This window comes from Cucurbita pepo, chromosome 17, assembly GCF_057944985.1.
Source record: "Cucurbita pepo subsp. pepo isolate OVF chromosome 17, ASM5794498v1, whole genome shotgun sequence".
Classification (NCBI taxonomy): domain Eukaryota; kingdom Viridiplantae; phylum Streptophyta; class Magnoliopsida; order Cucurbitales; family Cucurbitaceae; genus Cucurbita; species Cucurbita pepo.
The window spans coordinates 1,600,960-1,627,508 of record NC_141814.1 but is presented as its reverse complement, the minus strand read 5'-3'; the positions used below and the strand labels follow the sequence as shown (position 1 = coordinate 1,627,508).

The 26,549-nt window shown below is 35.0% G+C and overlaps 4 protein-coding genes across 5 annotated transcripts; 1 reads left to right on the top strand and 3 right to left on the bottom strand.

Moving 5' to 3' along the window:
• Positions 1-3,648: 3,648 nt before the first annotated feature.
• Positions 3,649-10,608, bottom strand: LOC111778887 (uncharacterized). Its single transcript, XM_023658887.2, has 14 exons — positions 10,439-10,608; positions 9,050-9,428; positions 8,527-8,701; positions 7,879-7,962; positions 7,561-7,802; positions 7,227-7,446; positions 6,940-7,019; positions 6,774-6,858; positions 5,920-6,051; positions 5,699-5,812; positions 5,559-5,606; positions 4,982-5,066; positions 4,380-4,436; positions 3,649-4,223 (listed from the first exon to the last, which is right to left on the bottom strand). Exons 2-14 carry the CDS (start codon positions 9,268-9,270, stop codon positions 4,105-4,107), a joined length of 1,662 nt encoding a protein of 553 aa, XP_023514655.2. The 5' UTR covers positions 9,271-9,428; positions 10,439-10,608; the 3' UTR covers positions 3,649-4,104.
• A 3,650-nt stretch (positions 10,609-14,258) lies between these two features.
• On the bottom strand, positions 14,259-18,028 carry LOC111779357 (putative methyltransferase PMT8). 2 transcript variants are annotated; one of them, XM_023659507.2, is made up of 8 exons: positions 17,784-18,028; positions 16,661-17,027; positions 16,421-16,585; positions 16,157-16,339; positions 15,386-15,980; positions 15,194-15,306; positions 14,897-15,117; positions 14,259-14,813 (listed from the first exon to the last, which is right to left on the bottom strand). In XM_023659507.2, exons 2-8 carry the CDS (start codon positions 16,913-16,915, stop codon positions 14,492-14,494), a joined length of 1,854 nt encoding a protein of 617 aa, XP_023515275.2. In that variant the 5' UTR covers positions 16,916-17,027; positions 17,784-18,028; the 3' UTR covers positions 14,259-14,491. The 2 variants fall into 2 exon arrangements, with proteins under 2 accessions (XP_023515275.2, XP_023515278.2); XM_023659510.2 differs by lacking the exon at positions 17,784-18,028 and adding an exon at positions 17,138-17,154.
• Positions 18,029-19,262: 1,234 nt separating this feature from the next.
• LOC111779358 (11S globulin subunit beta) lies at positions 19,263-21,180 on the bottom strand. The gene is made up of 3 exons (XM_023659512.2): positions 20,527-21,180; positions 19,935-20,402; positions 19,263-19,861 (listed from the first exon to the last, which is right to left on the bottom strand). The coding sequence occupies exons 1-3, from the start codon at positions 21,112-21,114 to the stop codon at positions 19,475-19,477; spliced, it is 1,443 nt and encodes a 480-aa protein (XP_023515280.2). The 5' UTR covers positions 21,115-21,180; the 3' UTR covers positions 19,263-19,474.
• A 2,351-nt stretch (positions 21,181-23,531) lies between these two features.
• LOC111779359 (malate dehydrogenase, cytoplasmic) lies at positions 23,532-26,549 on the top strand. Its single transcript, XM_023659513.2, has 7 exons — positions 23,532-23,692; positions 24,495-24,653; positions 24,750-24,925; positions 25,049-25,329; positions 25,409-25,544; positions 25,627-25,738; positions 26,188-26,549. Exons 1-7 carry the CDS (start codon positions 23,650-23,652, stop codon positions 26,280-26,282), a joined length of 1,002 nt encoding a protein of 333 aa, XP_023515281.2. The 5' UTR covers positions 23,532-23,649; the 3' UTR covers positions 26,283-26,549.

Here is a 26,549-nt window from a genome sequence, read left to right as displayed (position 1 = left end):
GATTCACCAAAAGCTGGATGATAATATGATATAATAATAATATTAATAATTCTTTTTTCTTTTCTTTTTTTTATTTCTTTTTTTTTTTTAATAATTATTTATTCCAATAAATATTAGTTGGGAACCACCAAACGTGTCCAAATTTACGCTGCTTGAAATCATTTTCCCCCTAAAATATTCTTTTTTTTTTTATTATTGCAATAATAATTGCAAAACCGGCCTAAATTTAATTTTCTGTTTTTTTTAATATTTTAATTCAAAATTTTAATATATTTTTACAAAATTAATTCACATTTAGGATTAGAAATAAGACCTAAGACGGTTCCACGTCAAACATACTTAATTTTGAAATTCTTATGTTTGAACTACGGAAAATAAAAATGCATTTTATTGATATATGTAATAATTATAATTTTTTTAAGCATTTTTAAACGTTGTATTTTTATGATCACTCTCATTCGATTGGAGGATGGAGTGGGGAGAGATTTCTCTATGTTTTATAAACTGGATCAATAATGGAAAATATATACCTTGTTCTCGTTCCCCGCTTTTATATATATATATTAAAAATTATAATAAATCATTTTTTTATATTTTATTTGTCTTGCAATTATTATTATTATTATTATTTACTTGAAAAAAAACCATTTTTTTAAAATGTTGGTATCCCGGCATTCTTGTGAGGGATCTCGGCCTTGATTCCCACAAAAAAAATATATATATATATATATATAATTTTACGAGGACGGGAGTAAAAAAAGAGGGTGGAGATTGGGCAGGCTTCTTCGTCCTCGTCCCGTCTCATGAACATCTCTAATTTACGTACTTGAATTTTACTCAGATATCACAATTATATATACTTAAGCCTTTAAATTATGTGTCTCTAAGTACATTTTTATCACTCACCAAGATAATAATCAAACACGAATCGTCATAGACACCGGATGTTTCTATGTGTTTTTTACCTAAATTATTGTTTGGCATGTTGGACATGGCAAGAGTTAGGATCAATAATAATTTTGATATGGTCTTTGTAATAATATATATTATCAAATAAGATTAGGTTTTGTGACAATAATGCATTTTATAATATAGTATTATTTTAATTTTAATTATTTATATTCATAAAATATGAAAATGTGATTGCCTATAGTTTGAGTATGTATTTTTCTTTTCAAAATAGGTGGATAGGGTGATTACGTGGCTGAACAAAAATCAATGCCTTAAAAGTTATTAACACACATTAAAGCCTTTTTCTTTTTTATTTCTTTTTAATTTAAATAAAATTATTTATATAGGAAATGACAAGGAAATTGAAATGTTTTTATTTATTTTTAATATAAATGTCATTTCAAATTCAAACATTTTAAAATTAGTATGTTCAATTATTATGTATTAAGTTTATAGAAAAACTATATTTAATAAAAAAAAAATCTAAAATATAATTCTAAGGAATATATCCTAAATATTTTGATTAATATATATATAGTTCATCTCGTAAATAATATATAAAAATTAATTATTTATATTGAAAGGTTGAAATTTTGTCTCTCTCATAAATTGGCATGGAGGTATAGAATTAATTTAAATTAGGTATGGACAATGAACTAGTAGGCTTCTAACCCTATTCATAACATCGAAAATGTCCACCGAGGTGGACTTTAGTGGCTTAGTCGAAGAGGACGAGACAGGTAATCTACCAATATCAATTTCAATTAAACCAAAATGGGTATCGTCTTGTTCCTTAATCCTTGTTGCAATATCAGGTACGATACGATATTCAATAATATATTATTTTATTTCATAATTTACACATGAGCAAACAATGCCATAAGCATCAAAAAAAAAAAATTGGGCACATCATCATACTAATCCGAGTATCTCTCTTGTCGGCTAGTTTATCATCCAGACATGATAGCTATACTCTTGAAAATTTACGAAAAATCTTTTTATGAAGAGTTTTAAAAAACGCTCACAATGGAGAAAAGTTTAAAGTTTTTTTTTCGTAACACACATATAAAATGCTCTCGATGGAGGCACACGTTTATTTTGTCTCATCTCGTAGTGATGGGTCTATATGATAAAAAAGTAACATCTCTACATGAACATATATAGTTTATTGGCTAAGTTTAAACGACGTGCAGAGTATTTTTATTAATTTAACTTTATTATTGGTCATCTCTTATGGTCGAAGAAAACCTAATATATTATCAATTAAAGTTTTTTTTTCTTAAAAGGGTTTTGTTTTATTAAAAAAAAAGATTTAAAAAGGTAAATTTATAATTAACTTTCTAATTAACTTTATATACTTTCTAATTTGAAATAAAAGTATTTAGGGAGATGTGAAGGAGACTAGATTTAGTCCTTGTCTCACCTGTTTTTTTTTTAATATAATTCGTACACAATATCCTAAGATGGCATACCAAATTCAAACATTTTTTAAATTCATTTGATAATGACACACTTTCTCTCTCTTTTAATCTAATTTGAATGGTTCCTTTTGGTTTTAAATTTTATTTTATTTCAAAATTAGGTTAGATGTCAATTTATAATCATAAAATTTGGGGGTTTTATCCATTTAAAATATATATTAGTAATTGAATTGATGAATTTCTATTTCCAAATTACTTTTAAAGTTTTTTAATATTTAATTTAGGGATATTTTTTTTTATTTATAATTTAAGTATTCTTAAAACTATTTATTTTTTAATTAGTTTTAAACACGACAATATTAAAATGAATAAATACATGGAATTCAAACGTAGCGTTATGGGGGTGGGGGGACTATAGGAGCGTTTAAGAATTTTTAATTTTCAAACTTTTTTTGTAAAAAATATTAGTTGATATGTCGTGTTCGAAATTTTTTAAATCATTTTTAAAAAGAGGATTCATTCGTGCAAAATATTTTCGATTTTCACTCAAATGCCAACTAATATTAAAACAACAAACGAAAAAATAAAGTTTTAAACTAACACGGCTGGACCTTAATACTTTAATTTAGTTTCTATTTGATTAAAAAATGACATGTTTAGTCTCACAGGCTTGAATTTGATTTTCAATTGAACAAATTATTGTTTAGACTCCTCTTGTACGTAATGGAATGATGACATAACAATTAAAATATATGTCAACTAAACATTAGTTTATTTAAATAATTCATTTTTAAAATAAATTCAAATTTTCAAAAATTAAATTATTACAGAATTAAAAAACAATGAAATCGAATCATTACAAACTAACAATTCAAACATTAAATTGTTACTTACCTAAAAGTTCGAGACAAAAATGAATATGGACTTGTTGGATGATGAACGTCTCAGATTGGCTAATTTAGGGAATAATCATAATCATGGGTTTATATACAAAGAATACTTTCTCCATTAGTACGAGGTCTTTTGAGGAAGCCCAAAACAAAGCTATAAAAGTTTATGCTCAAAGTGGAGAGTCGTGTTCGTCTAACAAGCCTGGCCTAACCAAACGCATTCAGGATATTTCTAGTCAAAATTTGGAGGGTGATAGCAAAATATAAACAGGCACAAAGGGCAGAATGAAGCTTTAGAAGATATACTGAATGAAGTGAGTTATATAAAAGCCATGAACTAATATAAGCTTTGTAGAGAGAGAAAAGAGAAGAAAAACACACACAACTTAGAACATGTTAATATGAATCTAAAATTTCGATGGGTAAAATGATACAACTATCAACAACAACAGTAAGTTAATTACAAGACCAGTAATTCTAGAATTGAACAAAGGAAGCTTTGCATCTTGCACGAAAGAGGGGTTGGATGGAAATAAATAAAAGAAAAAGAATTAACAAGTCACAAGTTTGAGTTTTGGAAAGAACAACCTCCTATACCTCCAATGGAAAGGAAAGGAAATATTTTACAGAGACTAATGGAAAACAGACGATCCATGAGCCAATGTTTGATTGTCTTTTCTCACTCCCAACAGATTATTAGGCCTTTGCCCTCCCCTCCCTCTCTAAAACCTCCTGTCCAAAATTTACCCAAATATGCAAAGCAGCAGTTAAACAAAAGGGTAGTTTTCTCACCAAAGAGCACGTGATTGGTCTTTGGAAGTAACCCCGACGATGGGCCGAAATCATGAATGCTTCCCATTGGCGCTCATCGGTTTCTCAGGAACTTCTAGTTGGGGAGGCAAGAGTTTCAAAAAGCTGCCCTGAACAGGTTGTTGATTGGTCGCCATTGCAGATTCGTTTTCTGTGGTTATAGACCAAAGCAATAACTTAAAAGACATTAACGAAGGAAGATCTGAATGGGGCAATCTTAACAGAAAGCATAAAAAGAAAATTCAAGAACAAATAATGGAATAGCAGCAACCAGGAAATGAAGATTTCCTAAGGGCTTGAAAATTACCGAAAAGAGATTTGATGGAAGGTCTTTTAGATTTTGTGCTCTTCTTCTTCAATTCAGCTGTTAATAAAAGCCGCAGACATGTCAGGTAAGATGCTTAAAAAAGGGCCATGGAAATGGATGTTGTAAAAGACAATATTTCCAATCTAAGAGAAGGGAGAGTGCTTTTCTTGTGTAGCAGCATTTAGTTACGTATGAACTAAACAAACATTTATTTTAACATTATACAATATATTATTGTGTCGTAAAATTGATCACGATCATAAATTAGAGAACTAAGATGATAATATACATACTAAGGCATTATGGACAAACAAGAACGCAAGAAATGAAGGAACCATCTTCCATTTGACAACATAATCTACCTTTCCACATGTATAACTCGACTAAACTACAGCATTTTCCCCAAAAAAAAATGCCAAGGAAAGTTGCAATGAGTAACCAAGACAACCAATGAAAGAACCTACATTGCCTTGCATTACTCCAAGAGTAATGAAGACAAGCGTACTGTTCTTTGGTTTATGGGTAGTGAGAGGGAGAAAAAAGAATAGATATATCTGTTGAAAAATTTTCATTCGTATTGAAATAAGTGGGGGCAGAGATACCGATTCCAGGCAATTGATTATCATCGATGATTTCGAAGTTCTTGTACGTATAACCCACGAAGTTAATATCTTTCGATGACAGCATCTGCATTAAACAATTAAAAAAATCAGCAAATAGGCAGCATATTAGTTAGCAATGTCCTATATATCAGTGATTTGCAGGTCAATGTCTGTCTGAATTATGTAACTGTCATTCCGATTTCTTTTTCTTTTAAAACAGAACTAGGTCATCTAAAGTCCCTGGCCTAACGCCCCTCCCCACACAAAAAGAATAAAAAAGAATAGTTCTAGTTGTTAAGAATCTCCTGCCGTTCCGATTCCAACAAACAGTCAGGACCATCTGGTTATTAATTTTAAAAATAGAGACTAGAGTCTAGGAAAAAAAACCCGGAAATCTTATCAACTTCAGCTAGATCCCCAAAAACGAATTTGATAGAATAAGTCACAGAAGAAAAAAGAGCCTAAATCCAATATATTAGGAAATTTTAGATGCAAGTTATAGAATGGCCACAGAGAACACTTCTGCCCACGTAAAATTAAAACCAATGATAAATTATCAGGAGTCTGACAAACTAACCTTTCTCCATGGACCTGATTTTGATGACGTCTGAATTGAGTTTTCAGTCTATAACACCATCCATAATGGATAGAAGAAGTTAACACAAAGGTACCAGAAACAGTTCTGCTATAGATACAGAAAATGAATTACTGGTGTACCTCTTCAAACTTCTCAAAATTTTGAGTATCCAGTTCATCATTGACCTCAGGAATAAATGCAGCTTTCATTTGATACAACTTGTCCCACTCAATGCCCTTGAACCATGGGTGTGCCTATAATAACAAGCCAAATCAACCAATAATTTAACTACCACTCTATTTTAGGAACTCGATTTGTGAATTGTTGATCAACATTTAGAACAGAACACACCACACAACACCTTTATTTCATCTGCACCCTTGGTCCCAAGCCTTTGTTCAACATTGCATAAGAGTTTACTAATTAGATCCTTCGCTTCTGGAGAGAGTTTCGCTTCTTCTGGAAATTTCAAATGAGTTTTCCAATTAACTATCTGCACCATAGGTTAAAGAGAAAATTAGTCACGACTGAGAAAAGAGTATCAAACCACAAGAGTCAATTCCAAAATAGTTAACTAAACTACACAATTAGAGATGATAAATCCAAAATTACACCATGTCCCCTTAAGACCCCGACCATCATCAGGTTGCCAGTATCCAGGCTCTAGGTAATAAAAAAAGAAAGTTAAGGCTTTGTTTACAAGGATTGACAATGAAGGATTGAAAATTATTCTCCTCAATCTAAAATTATTATTTACTTCGAGTTGACAATAATCCTGACATGAATTCTATCCATAATAATAATTAGACTCGTCAGTCCACAATAACATTATCATAAACAATGGTAGAGGACGCCTTCCCATTTATCCATTCCTCTAGTCCATTTTAATTTTTATTTTGACTTTGCTTCTCGACATAACTAGAGTCATGTACCAATCAAAAATTAATTTTCATTATAGGCTGAGTTAATAACATTAATATTAAGCTTCTCGTTTATATTCAGATACTAAAGTAATTTCAGTAAACCTTAACATTAGAAGTTCTATTCCAATTTCTGCCTGTTTTGTTTCCGTTGGCTTTCTTTTTTATTCTTTCACGAATCTATTCTCATCCAGTAAATGTAAACCAACATACATCTTACATACTTCGTAAGATCTTTCATTCAAGTTAAGAAATCAAGGACCAAAAGCAAAATCTGAAACTAGTTCCACATTACCTTCCTACAAGTTGACATAGGCTCATCTGAGTAAAACGGTGGAAATCCCACAAGCATTTCATACATGATGGCACCAAGTGACCACCTGAAGTTGATTTAGCAAAATATCATCGAAAGGTTATCTTGAAATATAAAAATAAACCAAATAAAGCCGAAAGATGCTAACCAATCGCATTCCATTCCATATCCTTTCTTCAGCAGAACTTCCGGAGCAATATAATCAGGCGTTCCAACTGTAGAATAAGCCTGCAACAGAAATCACCTTAATGTCAAATAAAATTTTTTGGCAGTAAGATATGTGGTCGTAAAAGGTTCAAAATGAGAACTTCACTAAGGATGAAAAAAAACTAGGAAAACCAGAATCAAGCGAAGGAAAATTTTTGGTTCACCAATTTACAAGTGACTAATGTAAAGTAATTATGGATCTACCATACAGGATATTGAACTACTTACAAGCATCCGCCTGTTCCTTTGCCAATGCTGTAGTTGTTCCTGCTGTGTGCGTTTTGATGCCACAGGACGCCCATCACTTTGAAGAGCACCACTAAGGTTACTTCCCTGGGAAAAATCCTTTTCTTGGAGGTTACTACAATCTAATGGTTTACATAATCCAAAATCTGATAATTTCATATGGCCATCCTTGTCAAGAAGCAAGTTATCAGGCTTGATATCTCTGCAAAGGGCACAGGAAATAAGCGTTACTCCCAATAACCATACATGTGCCCACCATGAACACAATGCAATGAAATTTATCAATTAAAGAACAAAGCAAGCAGGAAATATTAACCTGTGGATATAATTATGTTTATGGATTGACTCGATAGCTAAAACTGTTTCACCAACATAAAATCGAGCCTCATCTTCTGTAAGAGTATCTTTCCTCATCAACAAAGTCATCATATCTCCACCAGGTAAGTATTCCATAATAAGATATAAATACTCTTCATCTTGGAAAGAGCAGTACAACTTTACAATACAATTACTGTCAACCTCCGCCAATAGATTCCTTTCAGCTTTCACATGCTCAACCTATAGTCAAATAATACACATTCAACAAAATAGTGACTAGAACCATATAGTGTCTGTAATGCTAATGTAAGCATACCTGGCCTCTTCGAAGCATCTCTGATTTCTTAAGCTTCTTCATGGCATATACATGGCCAGTTGCTTTCTCCCGACAAACTCTAACCTGTATCTCAATAAAAAAAGGAAATGTGTCTCAGTGAATGACTAGCCGGTTAACATACTACAATCTAATGGTTTGCCTCGCCCCCTCTGTCCAAATACTTGAAAGGCCATTTATTCACTCTCTCTGCACAAGAGTATATGATAGCCAATTCATCCATGAGCTTCTTTCCTTATTAACCTTTGAACAAGAAATCCAGTTAAACATGCAAAGAATGTTGAACATATGTTAACTTCATCTATTGCTCGTATATCTTCAAACAATAAGGCAAATGGAAACTACAAGAAAGATCTCACTGCCAACTATCCCAAAGCCAAAAGGAACCTTAAGTGGGGAAGATGCATCAACGAAATAGATAAAAAGAAATATGATATACATGAAAAGGTATTATCGTTCACTTTGACCTGCACCAGCTATTAACAATTTATCCTTTTCTTTTTTCTGCAGAACTACTAGAATTCAAAGCAAAGTTGATAACAGTGCCATCAAAATTTAACCGCTAGCCATTAGCAGCCGTACGATCACGTAAGAAAAGATAAACTTTCATGTAAAAGAAAGAATTCATACCTCTCCAAAAGCACCCCTCCCTATCATTGTTAGTGGCTCAAAATCATCAGCACCCATTTTATGCCTCTGAAGACGCATATACTCTGTTTCCTTCTTCTCTAGATGCTTAAGCAGGTTGCTTTGCTCTTCTTGAGAGACCTCAGCATCAGCCAACTTCTTTTCTAGTACATGGCGTCTACAGAGAAAGCAGTGAAAACTTTACTCCAAGGTATGAAAAATCAACAAGTACATAGAAGATTAACTGAACAGCCAAGGTGGCAAAGACTTCAATCAGTTTCCAGGAAAGAACTATGAGCTAACCTAAAAATTGCAAGAGTACAACTGGAATAAAAAATCATTGGATGAACAAGATTGAGCAAATAATACTAGCACCTAAGCCAATCAGTTTTAGCATGTTACAAAGTACTTGACATGAAGATGGAAACGCAGCAGACAGAGAGAGGGAGGAGGAGGAGGAGGAGAGAATACTATAGAAAAATAAAATTTGGCTGACCACACAACTATAAAAAAACATAAGACCAACCTCTCCCTCCTTTCTTCCAAGCTCTTCATTTGCTTCTTGTAGTGGTTTTCTATATACTGTTTGGCAGCTGCAACCTTCTGCTTGGTGACATTGGAGGGTACCTCTTCACTGGTTGGTGGTCTCGATGCATCTCTTGCATTGCCTGTACTCTCCTTATTTGTAGGGGGCTTTGGATTGTCTTTGGATTTGAACTTCTTAAACCAACATCTAGTAGCTTCCATTATATCATACACTAAATATGCTAAGTTTTAAACCACACTTCCCAATGTTCATTTTAATTCAACAATCATACATGAAATGTTTCACCCAGTACATAGTGGTACAGCAAATATACATATACTGAGCAGTACGTCTCCAATGGGTCAGATAACGTAATTTCCTGCATAGAAAAACAATATCTAACCATGAGAATAGGATAAATACTATTCATAAGAAAAGGCTGTTGCCAATGGTGAAATAGAAACAACAAAACGATACTGTGTCATTTAGATAATAAAACGTAGATCGTTGTTTGCCAGGAGCCTACGATGAAGGCATTAATAAAAGGTTAAACTTCTTAAAGCCTCCAAGCTTTCTGGTGAGCAGTTTTCAATATCTTAATGTTACAAAGCAATGCACTTCCTGCAGCCAGCTATTCAAAATCAGGAAGTATCGTCCTCATGATGTATAAACTCAGCGGCGGTTTACGTCAGAGTGGAATGAAAGCCACCCTTAGAAGGTGGTTAACGAAATTTTAGAGCTCGACACTACCAGCAATAAAAATGATGCTTGAGCTAACATCCACTGCACCAAATAATTGACCGGTCGGATGTCCAAACCAAAGTGCGTCCGGTACACTAAAATTCGTCCAAAATAATGAAGCAGAAACATTTATTTTATCTAAATTAGAAACGCCAGACTAGAGGCCGAATCAAACTTTCCTCCAAAACTACATCACCGTCATTTCCACGAGCTTATTAGCTCGGGAAGAAACCAGAAAATCACTTAAAAAAACACCATCAAATCCTCCTTCAAATTCCGATCAACCAATATATACAAGAAACAGACACACAAGCACCAAACAAGAGAATCTCCATAAAGAAAAAAGACACTCCTCATGCCGTACACCATTTCAATCCACATTCTCCACGCAATTTGACCAAAAACAAACCAACTCCCCCAATTTCAACAGAATGAAAACCAAACCAGATCAATCGGCTCAAATTTAAAAAAAAAAAAAAGCAAACAAAAATGAGACCAGCAGAAGCATCCAACCTCGTAGATCAGATAATGCACAAACAAGTACATAACTCAAAGAAACAAAGCAAATCAGGCATTGAAGAAGAATTAAACATCAGAGAAAAGAAAAATAAAATGAAAATGAGAGAGAAAGACAGAGATAGAGAGTACCGCAGAAATTGTCGGAGAAGAAAGAGCAGGAAAGTAAGAGAAGCGAAACCCTAGAGGAGAGAGTGAGAGATTGTACGGCCCGTGATTTGGGGTGAAGAAGAAGAAGAAGAAGAAGAAGAAGAAGAAGCAGTGAAGAAGAGAAACAGTCTGTCTTCATGATTCGGATGCCCCATTTTTTATTCTTTTTTTCTTTTGTTGAAAAATAAAATTTAAAAAAAAAAAGGTGAATAAGTGGTTTTTATACGCGTATTTCCACTAATCCACTCTCTCTCTCCTCCGTATTTCTATAATTACTCTCATTAATCTCATTTTCTCCCACCTTAATCAATACGCAATTTATGCTCATAATCTCACGCAACAAACATCCTCACATTCATTCGTTAAATTACAAATTTTATTTTTATAATTTAATAAAATAACCTTTCAGTCTCAATGCAGTTGAACTAATACTCCTCTAGATACTATCATCTTCAAGTTATTCCGATCAGTCTATAGCCTTCTCCGTTACGTGATCCAGATACTATCCTCTTTGAACTTTTTCGGTCAGCCTCAGGCTTACCCGTTACGCGTATAACAGGGAGAGGTTTCCACACTCTTACAATAAATGTTTCGTTCATCTCTAATTGATGTATGATCTCACAATTTACCACATTAGGGGCCTAGTGTCTTCACTGGCACAATGCCCCACCCCAGTGTCTTGCTTTAATACCATTTGTAACCGCTCAAAACCCACGCTAGCCGATATTGTTTGCTTTGGCCGGTTAAATATCATCATTAGCCTCACAATTTTAAAACACGTCTACTAGAGAGAGGTTTTCACACCCTTATAAGAAATGTTTCATTTTCAAACACGATTGAGAGTTTTCCACACATTTATAAGAAAATGTTTCGTTTTCCCCTTCCAACTGATGTAGGATCTGACAATCGTTGTTTTGAACGATTTTAAATGTTAAATAGTCTAAACTATCTCGTCTATAAGCTTTAACTTATTCTGATTTATTTATTTTGAGAAAATACAATAAAACAGCCCAAATTCACTTTACGTCATCAAAATCTTACATATACGTGATTGCTCCAAATATACGAAAACACGCGTCGAGCAAAAATAATATTCAATAATTTGATTAGTTTATACCGCCATAAATTCGTGAACCACTAATAAATGGTTTTAGATTTTAACGTTACTCTGTTCCTTAAATTTGTTGCTTTCATTTACTAATCCATTAACGAAATTTGTCATTTTTACTCACCCTTTTCCAAATATGTCAAACACGACAATACACGAACTAAATATCCAATCATGAACATATATATATATATATATAACAGTTTAAATTTAAACCGTTACTTTATTCCTTAAATTCTCTCATTCATTTACTAACAACAAACACATCCAACGTCATTAAAATCTTACATTCACACAATATTTTTCAGACACGTTAAACAAAACAATCCAAATCTAACAAAGTTGTGAATAATTAATTTTAGATGCTCGCGTAAACGAGAGATACATAAATAAAATCATATTACATTCGAATAAGAGAAATTACGAGTATCAATAATATGCACATTTTTTCACGATGACTCAATCACACACTTGGTCAATCCTACGTGTTCGTGTTGGTCTCTGATAATAATACTAGGTGACCTTCTAATTTTTTTTATAAAAAACATGTTGAAATAATTGGTGTTAGTCTATGTGGATAATCTTCACTTCCCGAAGCAACAAAAAAAAAACATGTCGAAAAGATTGGTGTTCGATTTTATTTGCAATAAAATACAATTAAAAATTATATATATAATTAAATGAAAAAAAAGAATAAAAACAAGAAATGAGGCGGCGGGGGATAAGATGGTAAGGCAGTGAAAAGCATATTCAAAGGCTTAACCTCCGCCGGGAATGCGGCAGTCGTGTGCTGTCAACTCAACCACCGCCTCTCGCCGCCGTCACGCCCCATATTTGTTCTCACATATTTACCTCTCATTAAATTATTATTTTTCTTAAACTAAAATATATATGGTATGTGGGTTTAAATGTATTCATTTTTATAATTTTTTCAACGTTAATCAATGTCTTAATTTTTAAATTAGTCTATGAAAATTAAATAAATTGTTTTCTAAGGGATAATTTAATTTATAGGCATTGAAAAATTGTCTTCCTCTTTTATTATTATTTAAATATGTGAAATCTAATATATAAATTAATGTTAAATAATACCTTTAAACTTTGAGCTTAGCTTGTTTTAGTAATAAAATAAATTGTACAATCCAAAACTATTTTTTTAATACCCGTTGACTAAATAAGATATTAAGATAAAAGTTTGAATCTAAAAAATAAAAATAAAAACAATAAATTATGGGTTCTTTTCAAAAATTATATTTATGATTTAAATACTATTTTTAACTTTTATTATCTTAGTTTAAGTATTTTCCAAACATCTATTTTGGTATGTAGAAAATGACCATTTTGCCCTCACTTACTAAAATTGCATGAAAAAAAAAAAACAAATTGACTAAAATAATTAATTTTTATGACATTGTTCATAAGCTGTGGTGTTTTTTGGTTTGGGTTTCATTGCTTAGTGAGAGAGTATTATTTGATTATAAACTCATGAACATTCCCTAAATTAGCGGCTGTGGGACGTTCATCATCCAACAACCGGATCCATATGAAGATTTCAATAAAAATTAGTATCGACCCCAAATGAAAATAATTGGTTGCCCTTTCGTTCCCACTTTCACTTTAGTTATTTGATCTCTTTCCTTATCTAAGAAGCTAAAGAAAATGAGGGTCACACAATTATAAGACACAAAGACTTCCTTTACCAATGAATTGGGCATAGTGGCTAAGCTTTGAATGCTACAATATTTCCATTGCCATCTCCCTAAGCAACCACCAAAATTAATGGATCGAAAAGATCCCGAGCTTGTTCACTGCAGCCTTATCGTTATCTATTAACAAAAAAAAAAAAAAAAGATTGTAATAGTAATCTCATCGATCTAAGTATTTTTTATTTCAAATTTTAAACGGTTATTTGATCTATCAATTAAAAAAAAAAAATCTGAAATTGAATGGGAAAGGCATGAAAAAGTAAAGGTGCCCAGCTATGGTATAATGTTCATACGCGTTTTGGGGGTGATGTGACAGCCGAACAAAACATTAGGACTTATTATAAGCCATAGACAGCCCACAGCCCTGTAATAAATGCAAGTCGGTCGCATCACAACTCATTCTTCTTCTTCTTCTTCACCTTTCAGATACAAGCAAATTCATTAATAGCTTCAGACTTTAGAGCCCATTTTGCTCTGTTTTCAACGTTTTATGAATGTTTAACAGCTATGAAGTTGGAAGAAATTGACGGGCAAAGCATAAGGAAAGTATTCTCGCCCCCGAGTATAAGATTCAACACCTAACGATGTGTGAGATCCCACATGGTTAGAGAGGAAAACGAAACATTCCCTATAAGGTATAAAAACCTCTCTCCAATAGGTACATAACAAGCTAAAACAAACAATATTTACTAGCGATAGTCCGACATTTCCTTACCTTAAGTCACCTACAAACTGGTTATGCTACTGTACTTGTCTTGAACGTCTCGTACAAGGATGACACGCACAAAACGAGGAAGGATCTGAATCTTGACCTGGAGCAAAAGAGATGGGAGGAGAAAAATGAAGCATTATCACTTAAAGAAAATTTATATATTCGTATGACCTTTTAGGCCAAAATTTCCATTCTTCAATCAATAATCAAATTAACTTAAGTAGAGATAGACAATGGCCTAATAACAGAGCAGCAAAAAGGGGAAGCAAAAAAAAATGTTGGAAGAATATCCATCGACTATAGATTATAAATTAAAGCATTACACAAGTAAATAAATAGAAATGTGAAATATCTCGCTAATGAACGGAAGGAACCGTTTTTACTGGCATCGTTGCTTGTTGTCGGGACGACTAGCTAGCTTGCTGATCTGATCCCTCCGGGCGACGACGATGGGCATGGGAAAATTTAACAGCAACAGGGAACTGTAAAGAAGATGGCTCTTTTGGTATTTATTCTGAATCCCTCACACTCTCACTTGTCAGCCACAGCTTCTTCTGGATGATAAACACGACCTCGTCGCTCTCCAGTTCCGAATCGGAGCTGGAGTTGGCAGTTGCCACTGTTTCCCAGTGCAATGCAGATAGATGTTTCTTTACCATATCTATAACAGATTGCTTGTCCCTGATAATGATGAAACCTGTGGGCCTGAGTATGCGATCCATCTCGAGTAATAGGTCCTCGGCGCTGCATTCTTTCTTCTCGATGTCAGAAAACACGGTCCATGCGTGGAGCAGATCGTATGTACGAGGATAGGTCGAGAAGGCTTCACACCTGTTAAAAACGTATCAAGTAATTGGCTTACCTATTTTGAATATAATCATAAGGATATGCAAGTGCATTTTTCAGTTGAATACCAGTTATTGGTAGTGCCTATGAGGCCTCGGTCATATATCAGCTTCAGTGTGTTAGGTCCGTCTTCTTGAACGACATTCATCACCCACACGTCCTTGTCCTTCAGAGCAGCTGCAAACGATCCCATATGTGCCTTCATGTCCATCACGTTCCTGATAGTATCCGATTCGATCTTTGGACTCAGCAGATTCCAGTAACTCTCGACTCTACGCCGCCAAGTTTCCTGCAACAAGGCGATAAAGTTCAGAAACTTCGGCATCTGGATTTGAATTAGTCGAATTCACCTGGGTTTCAGTTACCGTGTCTTTTTCAAACATTTCAGAAGAATAGCCAAAGTCCTGAAGTCGTGGAGGAGGTGACGTTAATCGAGCTGGCCAAGGAGCCAATCCACTGCCCTTGGCTTTATGATCATCTGCATCAACAAACCCAGTGTCATCATTGAGTAGTAAGTAAACAAGAATCTACATCAAGCCATTCGACAAGGAACTTACGATCCGAGTAAGGAGTGATACAAGCTTCCATCAGCACACCCCAAACAGCATCAGGATCATCGGTAGATCGGCAAAGAGGAGGACGAGTACCGGGTTCTCTTTGCATATAACAATCATTTGTAAGGGGTTTTTGCCAAATTACAGTCTGATTCCTCTTTGCAGCAATTCTCCAACACATACGACCCACAAGGGCACTCATTTCTCTCCATATTCTCAGATCCTCCTCATCCTGTGCATAAGCTTCTGGAGATGAATAAGCAAAATAGCCACCAGGTCTAAGTACTCTATCTAGCTCGAGAAGAAGAATCCCGTCTCTTTGAAGCCAATCAATTCGACAACGAGAACAGTGTGCAAGTTCAAAAGATCTGCTCGGGTAAGGGAGCCTCTTCGTTCCTAAAACACCAAGGTATGCAGGAATTCCTCTTTCCAAAGCAAACTGAATTTGATTTTGATGAACATCATTTGGTGCTAAGGACATTGCTATGATATTAGAAGAGAGAAGATATCCTCCAAAACTTGCGACACCACAACCGACATCAAGAACAGTACGCAGTCTTCCTTCATCGTTCATTTTATCATTTGAAAAGTTGAGCATCTGAAAGATGAATATCATAAACTTGAGAAAACACCATGAATGGTAGAGATAAAAACATGATATTCTGTAAAAATGTGCAAATTTGAGTCATTTAATGAACTTTGTATTCAAAATATCATACAAAAAGCAAAAAAAATTGTGTTATCCTTCCTTTCTAAAGGGTTCAGAAGTCTTACATTTGCAATTGAAGCAATGTACTTATCAGCTCCATAGTGAAAATGAGTACCTCCTCCAGGGAACACAATTTTTTCGCCTTTGACAACCATCCAGTTCTGATCCGATTTCTCGTGAGCAAGATGAGTATGCGGTATGTTCGCTTTCCACACTTCGTCTCTGCTCTTTGGCCACTTAATTGGAACCTGCAGCGACGCATTAGTAACAAGTAAAAGTTAGAAACCAGCAAAGCCTTCAGATGTTTCTCAGCGTTGCCAAATAGCTACCTTATATCCTGCTGGAGGCGGAATCAGGCAATTGAACCGCCTCTCCGGTGGTGGGCAGTGTCTTTCATAATGCTCCATTAAAGAAAGGTCGAGTTTCAATCTCATTTGATATATGAGATGTCTGTCCAAGCAGGGAATTAGTTCCGAATGCCGATCGTCACAAACCTATGATATAAGAATCACACTACATGAGTCTTCACTCCCCCAACAAATATTGGCTCAAGGAAGACAATTACTTACCGGGTAACTTTTCGGTACGATACCATCTTCTGAATCTTCCTGCACAGTTGTGGTTGAAGATTCTTCAGAGTCTTCACTCCCCAACAAATAATGGCTCAAGGATTTGCTGCTGTGCTGCAGAGTCGACGCACCTCGGTCTTGATTGCCAAAAATGGATCCATAATATGCATACAGAAACCCAAGAAATATGGCCACAACACATATGGTAGTGATTAAGCGCTTCTTCGGAGTTCCATCAGATCTTCCCCTCGTCATTTATCAAACTTTCAAGCTTTTCTCAACTATATAGTTCGACCCAAGTACGAAAACGAACAATGTTGCATGAATCACTTAAAGGAAAACTGGAATATAACCTCCTCTCCTGAAGCTACAGTAGAAAATGACACAATAATCTGTAAAAATTCAGGAAACCATAAAGTTCCACTACAGAAGAACAGGCCAAAAAACACAAATAGCCTGATTTACAGATATGTAAACCTGTTCTACTTAAAGTAAGTGAATTAGCCCCAATTACTATATTGGCAATCCTTTGTCCAATCAGGGAGCGGGAAAGCCAAGCCACCAGCTGAGCATTGAGCTTTTTTCCTTGAAGCTGTTAGCCCAAAATGTCGGTTTAGATTATTAACTTAAACTTGCAGTAAATTTCAATAATCCTTCCCAGAAAATGGGAAGAGTCAAGAAATCCGACATTCTCAAACACCATAACTCAAGTTTAAGCAACAAAAACTTCTTCCAATATGCAAACAGGGGAGAGAAAACACAACATTCTTATCTACATCCAACGAAACTCCAAGCAAATCATTGTACAATACACTGACAGTCATCTCGTGATTAAACCGACATCAAAATACGAAAATAGCTAAAGCGACGAAAGCAACGAGTGTCGGTGCATTCAACCAAATCCTGAGATCTGACAAATCACCAGAGCAAAATCCCATCCAACACTCATAAACGCATCGATTAAAATAACCAATAAACATCTCGAAATAAAAATTAAAAAAAAAAAAAAAAAAAATCAAGGAATCAAGCAACGAGAGATCCAGAACCAAAAACAATTAAGATCCAAAACAGAAACCAAATCAGAAAATGGGCGAAAAACAAGAAAACGGCAGCGGAATCTTACTGGAAGCGGATCGGGAAGCGAGTGCGAGGAGTCAGGATTAGAACAGCGAAAGATTCCAGTAAGTGAAGGAAGAAGAAATTGAAAAGAACGACAAAAGAATGGAGAGACCGAAAGAGAAATCAGATCTAGGAGCTGTGATTTGATGCAGAAAATATGCTAATTTTGGGAAAGGACTCGGTCTTAAGTACTCGCTGCTCTGCCTTTAGCCACACAGATAAAGAGAGAGAAGGAGGGTAGTGTTGTGGGTCGACATGACGAGAATAATTTAGTTTATAAATCTCTTATTTTCAAGATTTTATTTTTTATTTATTTAAATTAAGGTTAAATTAAATTTTGAGTGCTATTAAATAAATAAAACTATGAATTAACACATATATTTATTTATTTATTTATTTATTTGAATGACAAAACTTAATTAAATGTTACAAATAAATAAATAAATACATTTAATTTTGTAATTTTTTTAATTAAATTACAAATTTACGCAACTTATTCTACATTTTTTTAATTTACGAAATTTAAATTCGTATACAATAAATTCATTAACTTTAGAATGTGTTATATTTAAAGTTTAAAAATAGAGAAAATGGGAAAGATGATTAATGAGTTAATTATAGTTGTAGTTAATAAATTTAGAAGTGGATAGATAATAGGTTTAACCGTGGGTCAAATGTATTGACATTTATTACATCATTTATATCTTTTTATTATGATTTTTTAAGCAATATATATTATTATGGTTGTAGTTTTAAATTTTCACATTTCACTTTGAGAAACAACTATATTATAATATATAAATGAAATTTAGACTAAAGTTTATGAATATTTTATATAATTCATTGTAATTTGCAATATTAACTATATTCATATCGGTCTAAAAATAAATAATAACACTAAATGATTGTTTGCCGTTAGGTGAAAAGTTGATCATATTTAAAATCTAAAATTAATAAATTTCAATTATTCATTATTAATGCCTCGTAGTTGGGTTTGAATTAGACGTATTATTATAATCAAATCTGATTTTTTTTATTAGTTTTATTTATTGATATTATTGTTTTAAAATTTCATAGACATAAAAAAATAAAAAATAAAAAATAAATTAAATGGTTAATTCTTTTTACTCGAGTCAATATGTTATAGTCGTACATCAACACGAATTATATGCTATCAAAGTTGTTATTGCGTGACCCTGAGACTTGAACGTGTTATAGTCGTACATTAACAAGAATTATATGCTATCAAAGTTGTCACTATAACACGAATTATATGCTATCAAAGTTGTTATTGCGTGACCCTGAGACTTGAACGTGTTAGCTATCTTGAACGTGTTAGGTATCGTTCAATTGTTCGCCCTATTAATTACTATGATAATAGTATGCAAAAAATTGTATTAGGTAGTTAATGAAACATAATAAGATGAGTTAGTTGGGATTTTGGTTGTTGGAAAAAGACAAAAAAACGGGGCTAAGAATGGAGTTGGAAGGAAAAAAGAGGCGAATATTATTACTTTTATTATTAAAACTCAGTGTCTTTCTGAGAGATTTCTCCATTTTTTCCGGCCGGTAACAAGCAGGGCTCGTCGGCGGCATCACCTGAAAGCTCGCTCTTTATTCCCTAAATTACATTACATTACTACTACCATATATATATTACCCATTACCCATTACCCACTACCCACTTCTTCATCTTCACTCTCTTCTTCCCTGCGACCTTCCGGGGCTGAAAACCCTCATCTCCTGCTGCCCGTACTTCAGCCTCTGCGCCTCCTCTCTCGAGATCCGGTACATGTTCGACAGCACTCCCAGCGGCAACATCCTCATCTGCGACACTCGCCCCGCCAGCAGATTCGTGATTGCGTTGTCGTTCGTCTTGAATGCGATCCACTCGAATCCTCTGTCGCTTGCTCGTTTAATCACCACGAAGTTCTGCGGAATCATCAGTACCTGTCCTTCCCGGACCTCGCCGTCGAACACCGACTGCCCGAAGTTGTCCACCACCTGCACTCTCGCGCTGCCTCTCGTCGCGTACATCACTGAGTGACTGTTCACTGTGTAGTGCGGCGCCACCATCGCGTTCTGCATTTCCAGATTTCGAAGATTTTAGTGGTTTGGGGGAAAGATTTGGGGGTTAAAATTAACGTTTACTTACGCTGTAGAGGACTCCTCGTTCGGCGCTGAGGCGGACTTGGCGGAGAACGGGGAGGGTATGGTAGTTGGCGGTGGAGATTCGGCCGCCGCGTGGGTTGAACACGTCGGCGCGTTCTGATCGGCCGATGTTGTGCTTTAATCGGAGTGTGCAAATGGTTTCTTCTAAGCCATTCTCCGATTCTGATTCTGATTCGATGTATCTTCCTCTCGATCTCTCTTCTTCATCTTTCTCCGGTAGAAGCACCTCGAAATCTTCGTCGACCTGCACGATTCTGTCTCTCTCGTCGTCTTCTCCCTTTAGCTTCCTAACCAATCCACTGTCGATCTGGAAAGCTTCCTCTAGAAATTCGTCTGCAAATCCGCTTAATAAATTGCCTGATTTCTCGCCGAAAGATCCCTTTCGGCTACTTCTTTCCCATTCCTCTACGCCTCTTTCTACCTGCTCTGGCCTTCCGGCAAGGTAGAATTTCTGAAACAAATTCGCCGTTAGAATCTTAGGGTTTCGTTCCCAAATCAGTTATAAAATCGCTCTTAGGGTTTCTTTACCAAATCAGTTACAAAATCGTTTACTCTGTTTTTTAGCTTCAACTTACTCTGAGGTAGGGATCGATTTGGTTGGCGACGTTGCGAGTGTCTGCGAATACGATCAAAACGAGATCGGACTGTCCTCGATTATACATCCAGTGAGAAACTCCGGCCGGGACGACGAGGAGATCTCCTTCTCTGAAGGGGCGGATCTTCTGATGCTGGTCTCTGAACGCAGATCCGGCCGATTGCGATCTTCGTAAATCAGTCTGGTAAGTCTCTGCACAGCCGGGGATGGCAACGCCGCGAAAACCGAAGCCTTGGGCGACGAAGACGAGTTTAGGGGCATTAGAGAAACCAGGAAGAAGCAGACCTTTGGGCCGGATTGTATGGCGGATCATATTGACGCCGGCGCACTGGAACTCATCGTTGTCCTGGTCCCAGACTTCAGTGAAACCGGCCTCCGCCTCAGCCCGGCGAACGGGTTCTTGAGCTCGGAGATTCTCAAGACGACAGGCTCTGGGAGATTGGTAGCGGTGCTGTTGCCATACTTCGTTGCCTTGGAATTCCCAGGGGCTCTGCTGCTCAATCTGAGAGAGGCAGCCATTGATGAAAACTGCTAAACATAAAAGGGTAAAAAGAGAAGAGCGAGCCATTGCTGGTATGGAGAAGAGAAGGGCTATTAGTTATGGTGGTGTGAGAGAAGGGGAGGATGGTGGAGGAGTATTTATAGGTGGCCGGCGGAGGCATGGTGGTGACAAATGGATGGCGGCGGCGGTGACAGAATACGTGGTGGCGGGATTCATGAAGCGACGCTCCAGCTGCCATGCCGGTTCTGACTCGCTTGTTCGAGCCTCCACGGACCATTGCTAAATTGGTAATATATGCATGTTTTTTTTTTTTTTTTTTTTTTTTTTTTTTTTTTCTCATTCAAATTATTACAATTGAATTATTAATTATGTTAATTCAATACATTATTACAAAATAACGTTGATTACCAAAATTAATTAAAAATATATAGTTAATTGTCGGAAAATTAATTGCATAAATAAATATATAGTTATTTATTATTATTATTTTTTTAAAAAAGCTTCGCCGACACCCGGAATATAAGGGTACAATTTGTCATTCTGCAGGGGAATTCAATAAAACTTGTCTGAGGAAATACGACACGACGTATTGATTTTTGGGCTGTACTGGGCCTAGCGGGCTTCGATAGCCCAAATGTAATTTTGGGCTTTTGGCCCACTAATGTTCTTGAGACTCCACTCAATCTTCCTCCATTTCGGGAACGAGGATTGAACTAGAGAATTAATAATAAAAGTATTTTAAATCGACCATGACACGTGTCATTATAACTCATGTATTTAATTATTTACTTTTAAATTGGTAATGAGATATTAATTTTCGTCATAAATCTCCAATTACGTTAAATTAAACTTTAAATATAAAACACGAGTTATTAATTTTCGTCATAAATCTACAATAGTTTGGTTGGTTGGATTGACTTTAAATATAAGATTGACTTAAGTATCACTCTTTTTATATATTTTTATTTGGGTCAGGTCAACCCGAAGGTTTTTCCCATGAACTCAAAACCGAACCGATTCAGTTCGAGTTCAGAAAAATAAACCCAACTCTACCTAAAATGCTAATCCAACCTAACACTTTTAGTTTGAGTTGGGTTGATCCGGATTGTCCGGTTGAGTGTACACCCCTAATAAAAATCACCCTAAATTTTACACAAATATAAATTTAATAAATGGAGAAATTGTGCCGTGTAATTTCTAAAACTAATAAATTTCAAAGGGTCATTATTCTATTTAATTCATTAAGAGCATATTATTATATAAATTTTCTAACAAAAAAACTTATTAAAAATTAAAATCTCAAACATTTTTTCAAGATTAAATTAAATTTCTCCATTTTCTTAGCCTAAATGAACCAAAATTTCCAATCCTAATTCAATAATTGCAAGCCAAATAATTCTTCAAAAATAAATCAATAAATAAAAACTCATAAAGATTAGATAAAAATGAAACAAAAAAAAAAAATGTTTGACTTTGGTGATAAATCTTTTTCTTTCATAAAAATTAGATAAAAATGCAGATTACACGTAGCTTCATTGGCCCCACCGTTACTACACGTAGCTTAACGGCCCCTGTGATATGACACGTGGATTTCACCGCTCAAACGGAATATACCCATTATTGTTGATTTACGTTAATTAAATAGAATAAAATGGGTAACATTAAGTTTTTAACGTATAAATTAACCATTAAATAACATTTATTAAGTTTTTCCAACGGAAATTACCACGATTGTCTTTTCCTTCGAAATTTATTGAAGTTTGAATGTTTAATTTATAAATTAATATATTTTGAAAAGTTTAAAAGCAAAACTAAATCGTTCTTATTTTTAAAAAAATTAAAATAAACATTTTTTTTTGTATCAAATAATCGTATTATTAAATATGTAAGAATGATACGATTATTATATTCCTTAGGAAGGTAAGTGGGTAGAACTTAGATTTTTTTTTTTTTTAAGAAATTCAAAATTTTGGATTGGTGACTACTGGAATAAGATTTACTACCAATCTAACACAACCTGAAATTCTGAGTGTTCCTTATTTGGTTGGTTGTCAAGTTCATTTTTGTAATTATTTAAAAAAAAAAACATGCTTATCACATTAATTAATTAATTAATTAATTATATATATATATTTATATATTATATTAGTTGTTTTCAAATATTAAAATATTTTTAAGTTACAAACATATCATTAACATCGGTTATAAACGTCAAATATTCTTATCTTCATAAGTCAGGTTGGATTATAAACTCTAGGTTGGATTATAAACTCTATTTTGAAATTAGTGGTGGATTAACCATGAAAATTTAAATTAAAATTTTAACTCATAGACTCAATAAAAAAATTTAATGGGTTTTATTTTCATATTAAATGGGAAGTAAAGCCGGTAGATTTACATAACGGTCGTTAAGTCTCCCGTCGTAGTGACGGCGTCGTTCGATTGGTGACCAGAAAAATCCGACACCTAGGTTTCAGCGTCCGTTTCTCCTGGCCAATAAATATCCCCTTCCTTCTCCAGACACCTCCAGTTCTCTACGGAATCACCTTCATTTTCTCTTCCGATTCTTGAGTTTTCTCTCCTCGTTGATTCTCGTCAGCCATGGCGCAAAATCCAGTTAGAGTCCTCGTCACTGGAGCTGCCGGTACTGTACCGAAAAACATTCCATTATTTCTTTCTTTTCGTTCCTATTGATCTAAGATGATGTCGGTTTATCAATCGTTTCCGCTTTTGGTTTCTTTTTCTCTTTGTGTGTTTGATTGATTTCTGTGATACTGTTACTTAGCGTATCTGTTGTTTGTTGTTTGTTGTCTGTGTTTGGTTTGAATTTGCGATCAGATCTGTTGGTTGTAGTTCATTTCTTAAGTTTCTGTTGTGAATTTCGTCGCCGTTTGGCTGCCTTGTTTGCTGTTTTCGGAGTCAAATTTGGAAAATGAGGCTCTATCTGTTTCTTCGTGGTTTTATAGAATGAGTTCGAACGATCCTTGAGGTTTTGGTTCTGTTATGGAAGTGTTTATGTGTTTCTTTCGTTGATCTTCGAGTTCTCTGTTTCTATGTGTTTAAGATTTGCAGTAATGAACGTTGAAAGATATAGGCGGAGGATTGATGTGGATCTAGAATGTGAATCTGTGTAGCTTGATATTTATTAGTGATGATGTTTGCTTTGGGTGTTAATGCGGACAGATATCACCAGTATATGTTGACTATTCCTTTATTTCGATAAGATCTCTATTTTTGGTTTATTTTTCTAGAACAGTCAATAGAATACCAAGTCATTCTTTTTGAGTCGCTGCCCTTCTCACTCTCGTGAATATTAAGTGCATATGAGCAGTAACCGGAATTCATTTGCTGTTTTCTGTTACTATTTCATAGAAGAAACACTGAATTAAGACGTTACTCAATGGTGACCAGAAAAGTAGTAATGCATTTGCTTGTTGGATTTTCAGGACAAATCGGATATGCCCTTGTGCCTATGATTGCCAGAGGAGTATTGCTAGGACCTAACCAGCCTGTGATCTTGCACATGCTTGATATTCCACCAGCTGCAGAGTCATTGAATGGCGTAAAGATGGAGTTGGTAGATGCTGCCTTCCCACTTCTAAAGGGTATAATACAGCAATTCTTCTCTAAGCTCGAACGAACTCATTTAACAGTTTCTGTGATTGTCTTATTGTTTATGTATGGTTGATACTATATTTTAGGTGTTGTTGCTACAACTGATGTGGTTGAGGCATGCACTGGTGTCAATATTGCTATTATGGTTGGTGGATTTCCAAGGAAAGAGGGTATGGAAAGAAAAGATGTGATGTCTAAAAATGTTTCAATTTACAAGGCTCAGGCTTCTGCTCTTGAAAAGCACGCTGCTGCCAACTGTAAGGTAACTGACATTGATTGCATTCCGTATAAACAATTTTACTGAAAAAGCAATGTTCTTCTATTTCTTTGTAGTTGATTATGTTTGAACGGTCAGACAACTGACTCTGTTTCCTTACTCTTGCAGGTTTTGGTTGTTGCTAACCCGGCGAATACTAATGCATTGATCTTGAAGGAATTTGCTCCTTCCATCCCCGAGAAGAACATTTCGTGCTTGACTAGATTGGATCATAACAGGGCATTAGGCCAAATTTCAGAGAGATTGAATGTTCACGTATCAGAAATTAAGAATGTTATTATTTGGGGTAACCATTCATCTACACAATACCCCGATGTCAACCATGCTACTGTCAAGTTACCATCTGGGGAGGAGAAATCTGTCCGTGAGCTTGTTGCTGATGATGCATGGTAGAGTTTCTGTGCTATATCTGTCTATTAAGTTTGACGAGTAGCATTTACAATAATATGTGGTTGTTTTTCATTGAAGGTTGAATGGAGAGTTTATTAGCACTGTTCAACAACGTGGTGCTGCAATCATCAAAGCCCGAAAGTTCTCAAGTGCATTGTCTGCTGCTAGTGCAGCTTGTGACCACATTCGTGATTGGGTGCTTGGAACTCCGGAGGTTGGTGATTTTGCTATAATCCTTGAACTTTGTGTTTTGTAAAGGCTGATTTATAGCTCATTAAAACTTAATATCCTTCCAGGGCACCTGGGTTTCCATGGGAGTTTATTCTGATGGATCCTACAATGTACCTGCTGGACTCATCTACTCGTTCCCCGTCACCTGCCAAAATGGTGAATGGTCAATTGTGCAAGGTATTGTTTAGATTTTTTTTATGCTTTCAATTATAAAATTGGAAGAACACTAAAGCAAACTCAAGAACAGCCCAAAAAGGAGCTCCAACTATTAGATAAACATACAAAGATTTTTAGGCCTCTGGGATCATCTACTAATTACAAAAGTTATCAAAAGCCAACGTCCAAATAGAAAGCATTAAATGTAGTAAGAGAACCAACAAACCTCTTGTAAGATCCCCAACGACGTTTTTAGGAATCAGACTCTCCACAATTGTATGATATTGCCCACTTGGAGCATAAACTCTTGTGGGTTTGTTTTGGGTTTCTTCAGAAGGCGTCATACCAATGGAGATCGTATTCCTCCGTTTGTATTCGTTCAAAGGCCTATGGTTCTTGAAAGTATTTGGATTTCTTATGCTGCAAAATTATGATAATTTCTGTTTGTTTGTGATCCTTTCCGCATCCAGGACTTTCGTTGGATGAATTCTCTAGGAAGAAACTGGATTTGACTGCGGAGGAGCTGACCGAGGAAAAGGCTTTGGCTTACTCCTGCCTCACCTAAATAGTTGGCCACTGCTTCACGTCCGTAGTATGGAAGTAGCTCTTAAATTGACGTACTTTTTCAGAGTGGTTACAGTTTTAAATAATGCCAATTGTTAAGAAAGAGGTAATTTTCTTCTGCTTCTGGTGCCATGTATTTTCCCGATTTCCATTTTGTTTATTATAATTTTCCATCACCAACTGTGGCCCTGTTTGTGTGATGAGTTTTACATCAACTTTGTTGATTATTAGATTCAAATATATTTCCCACCACAATGATTCTCTCGAA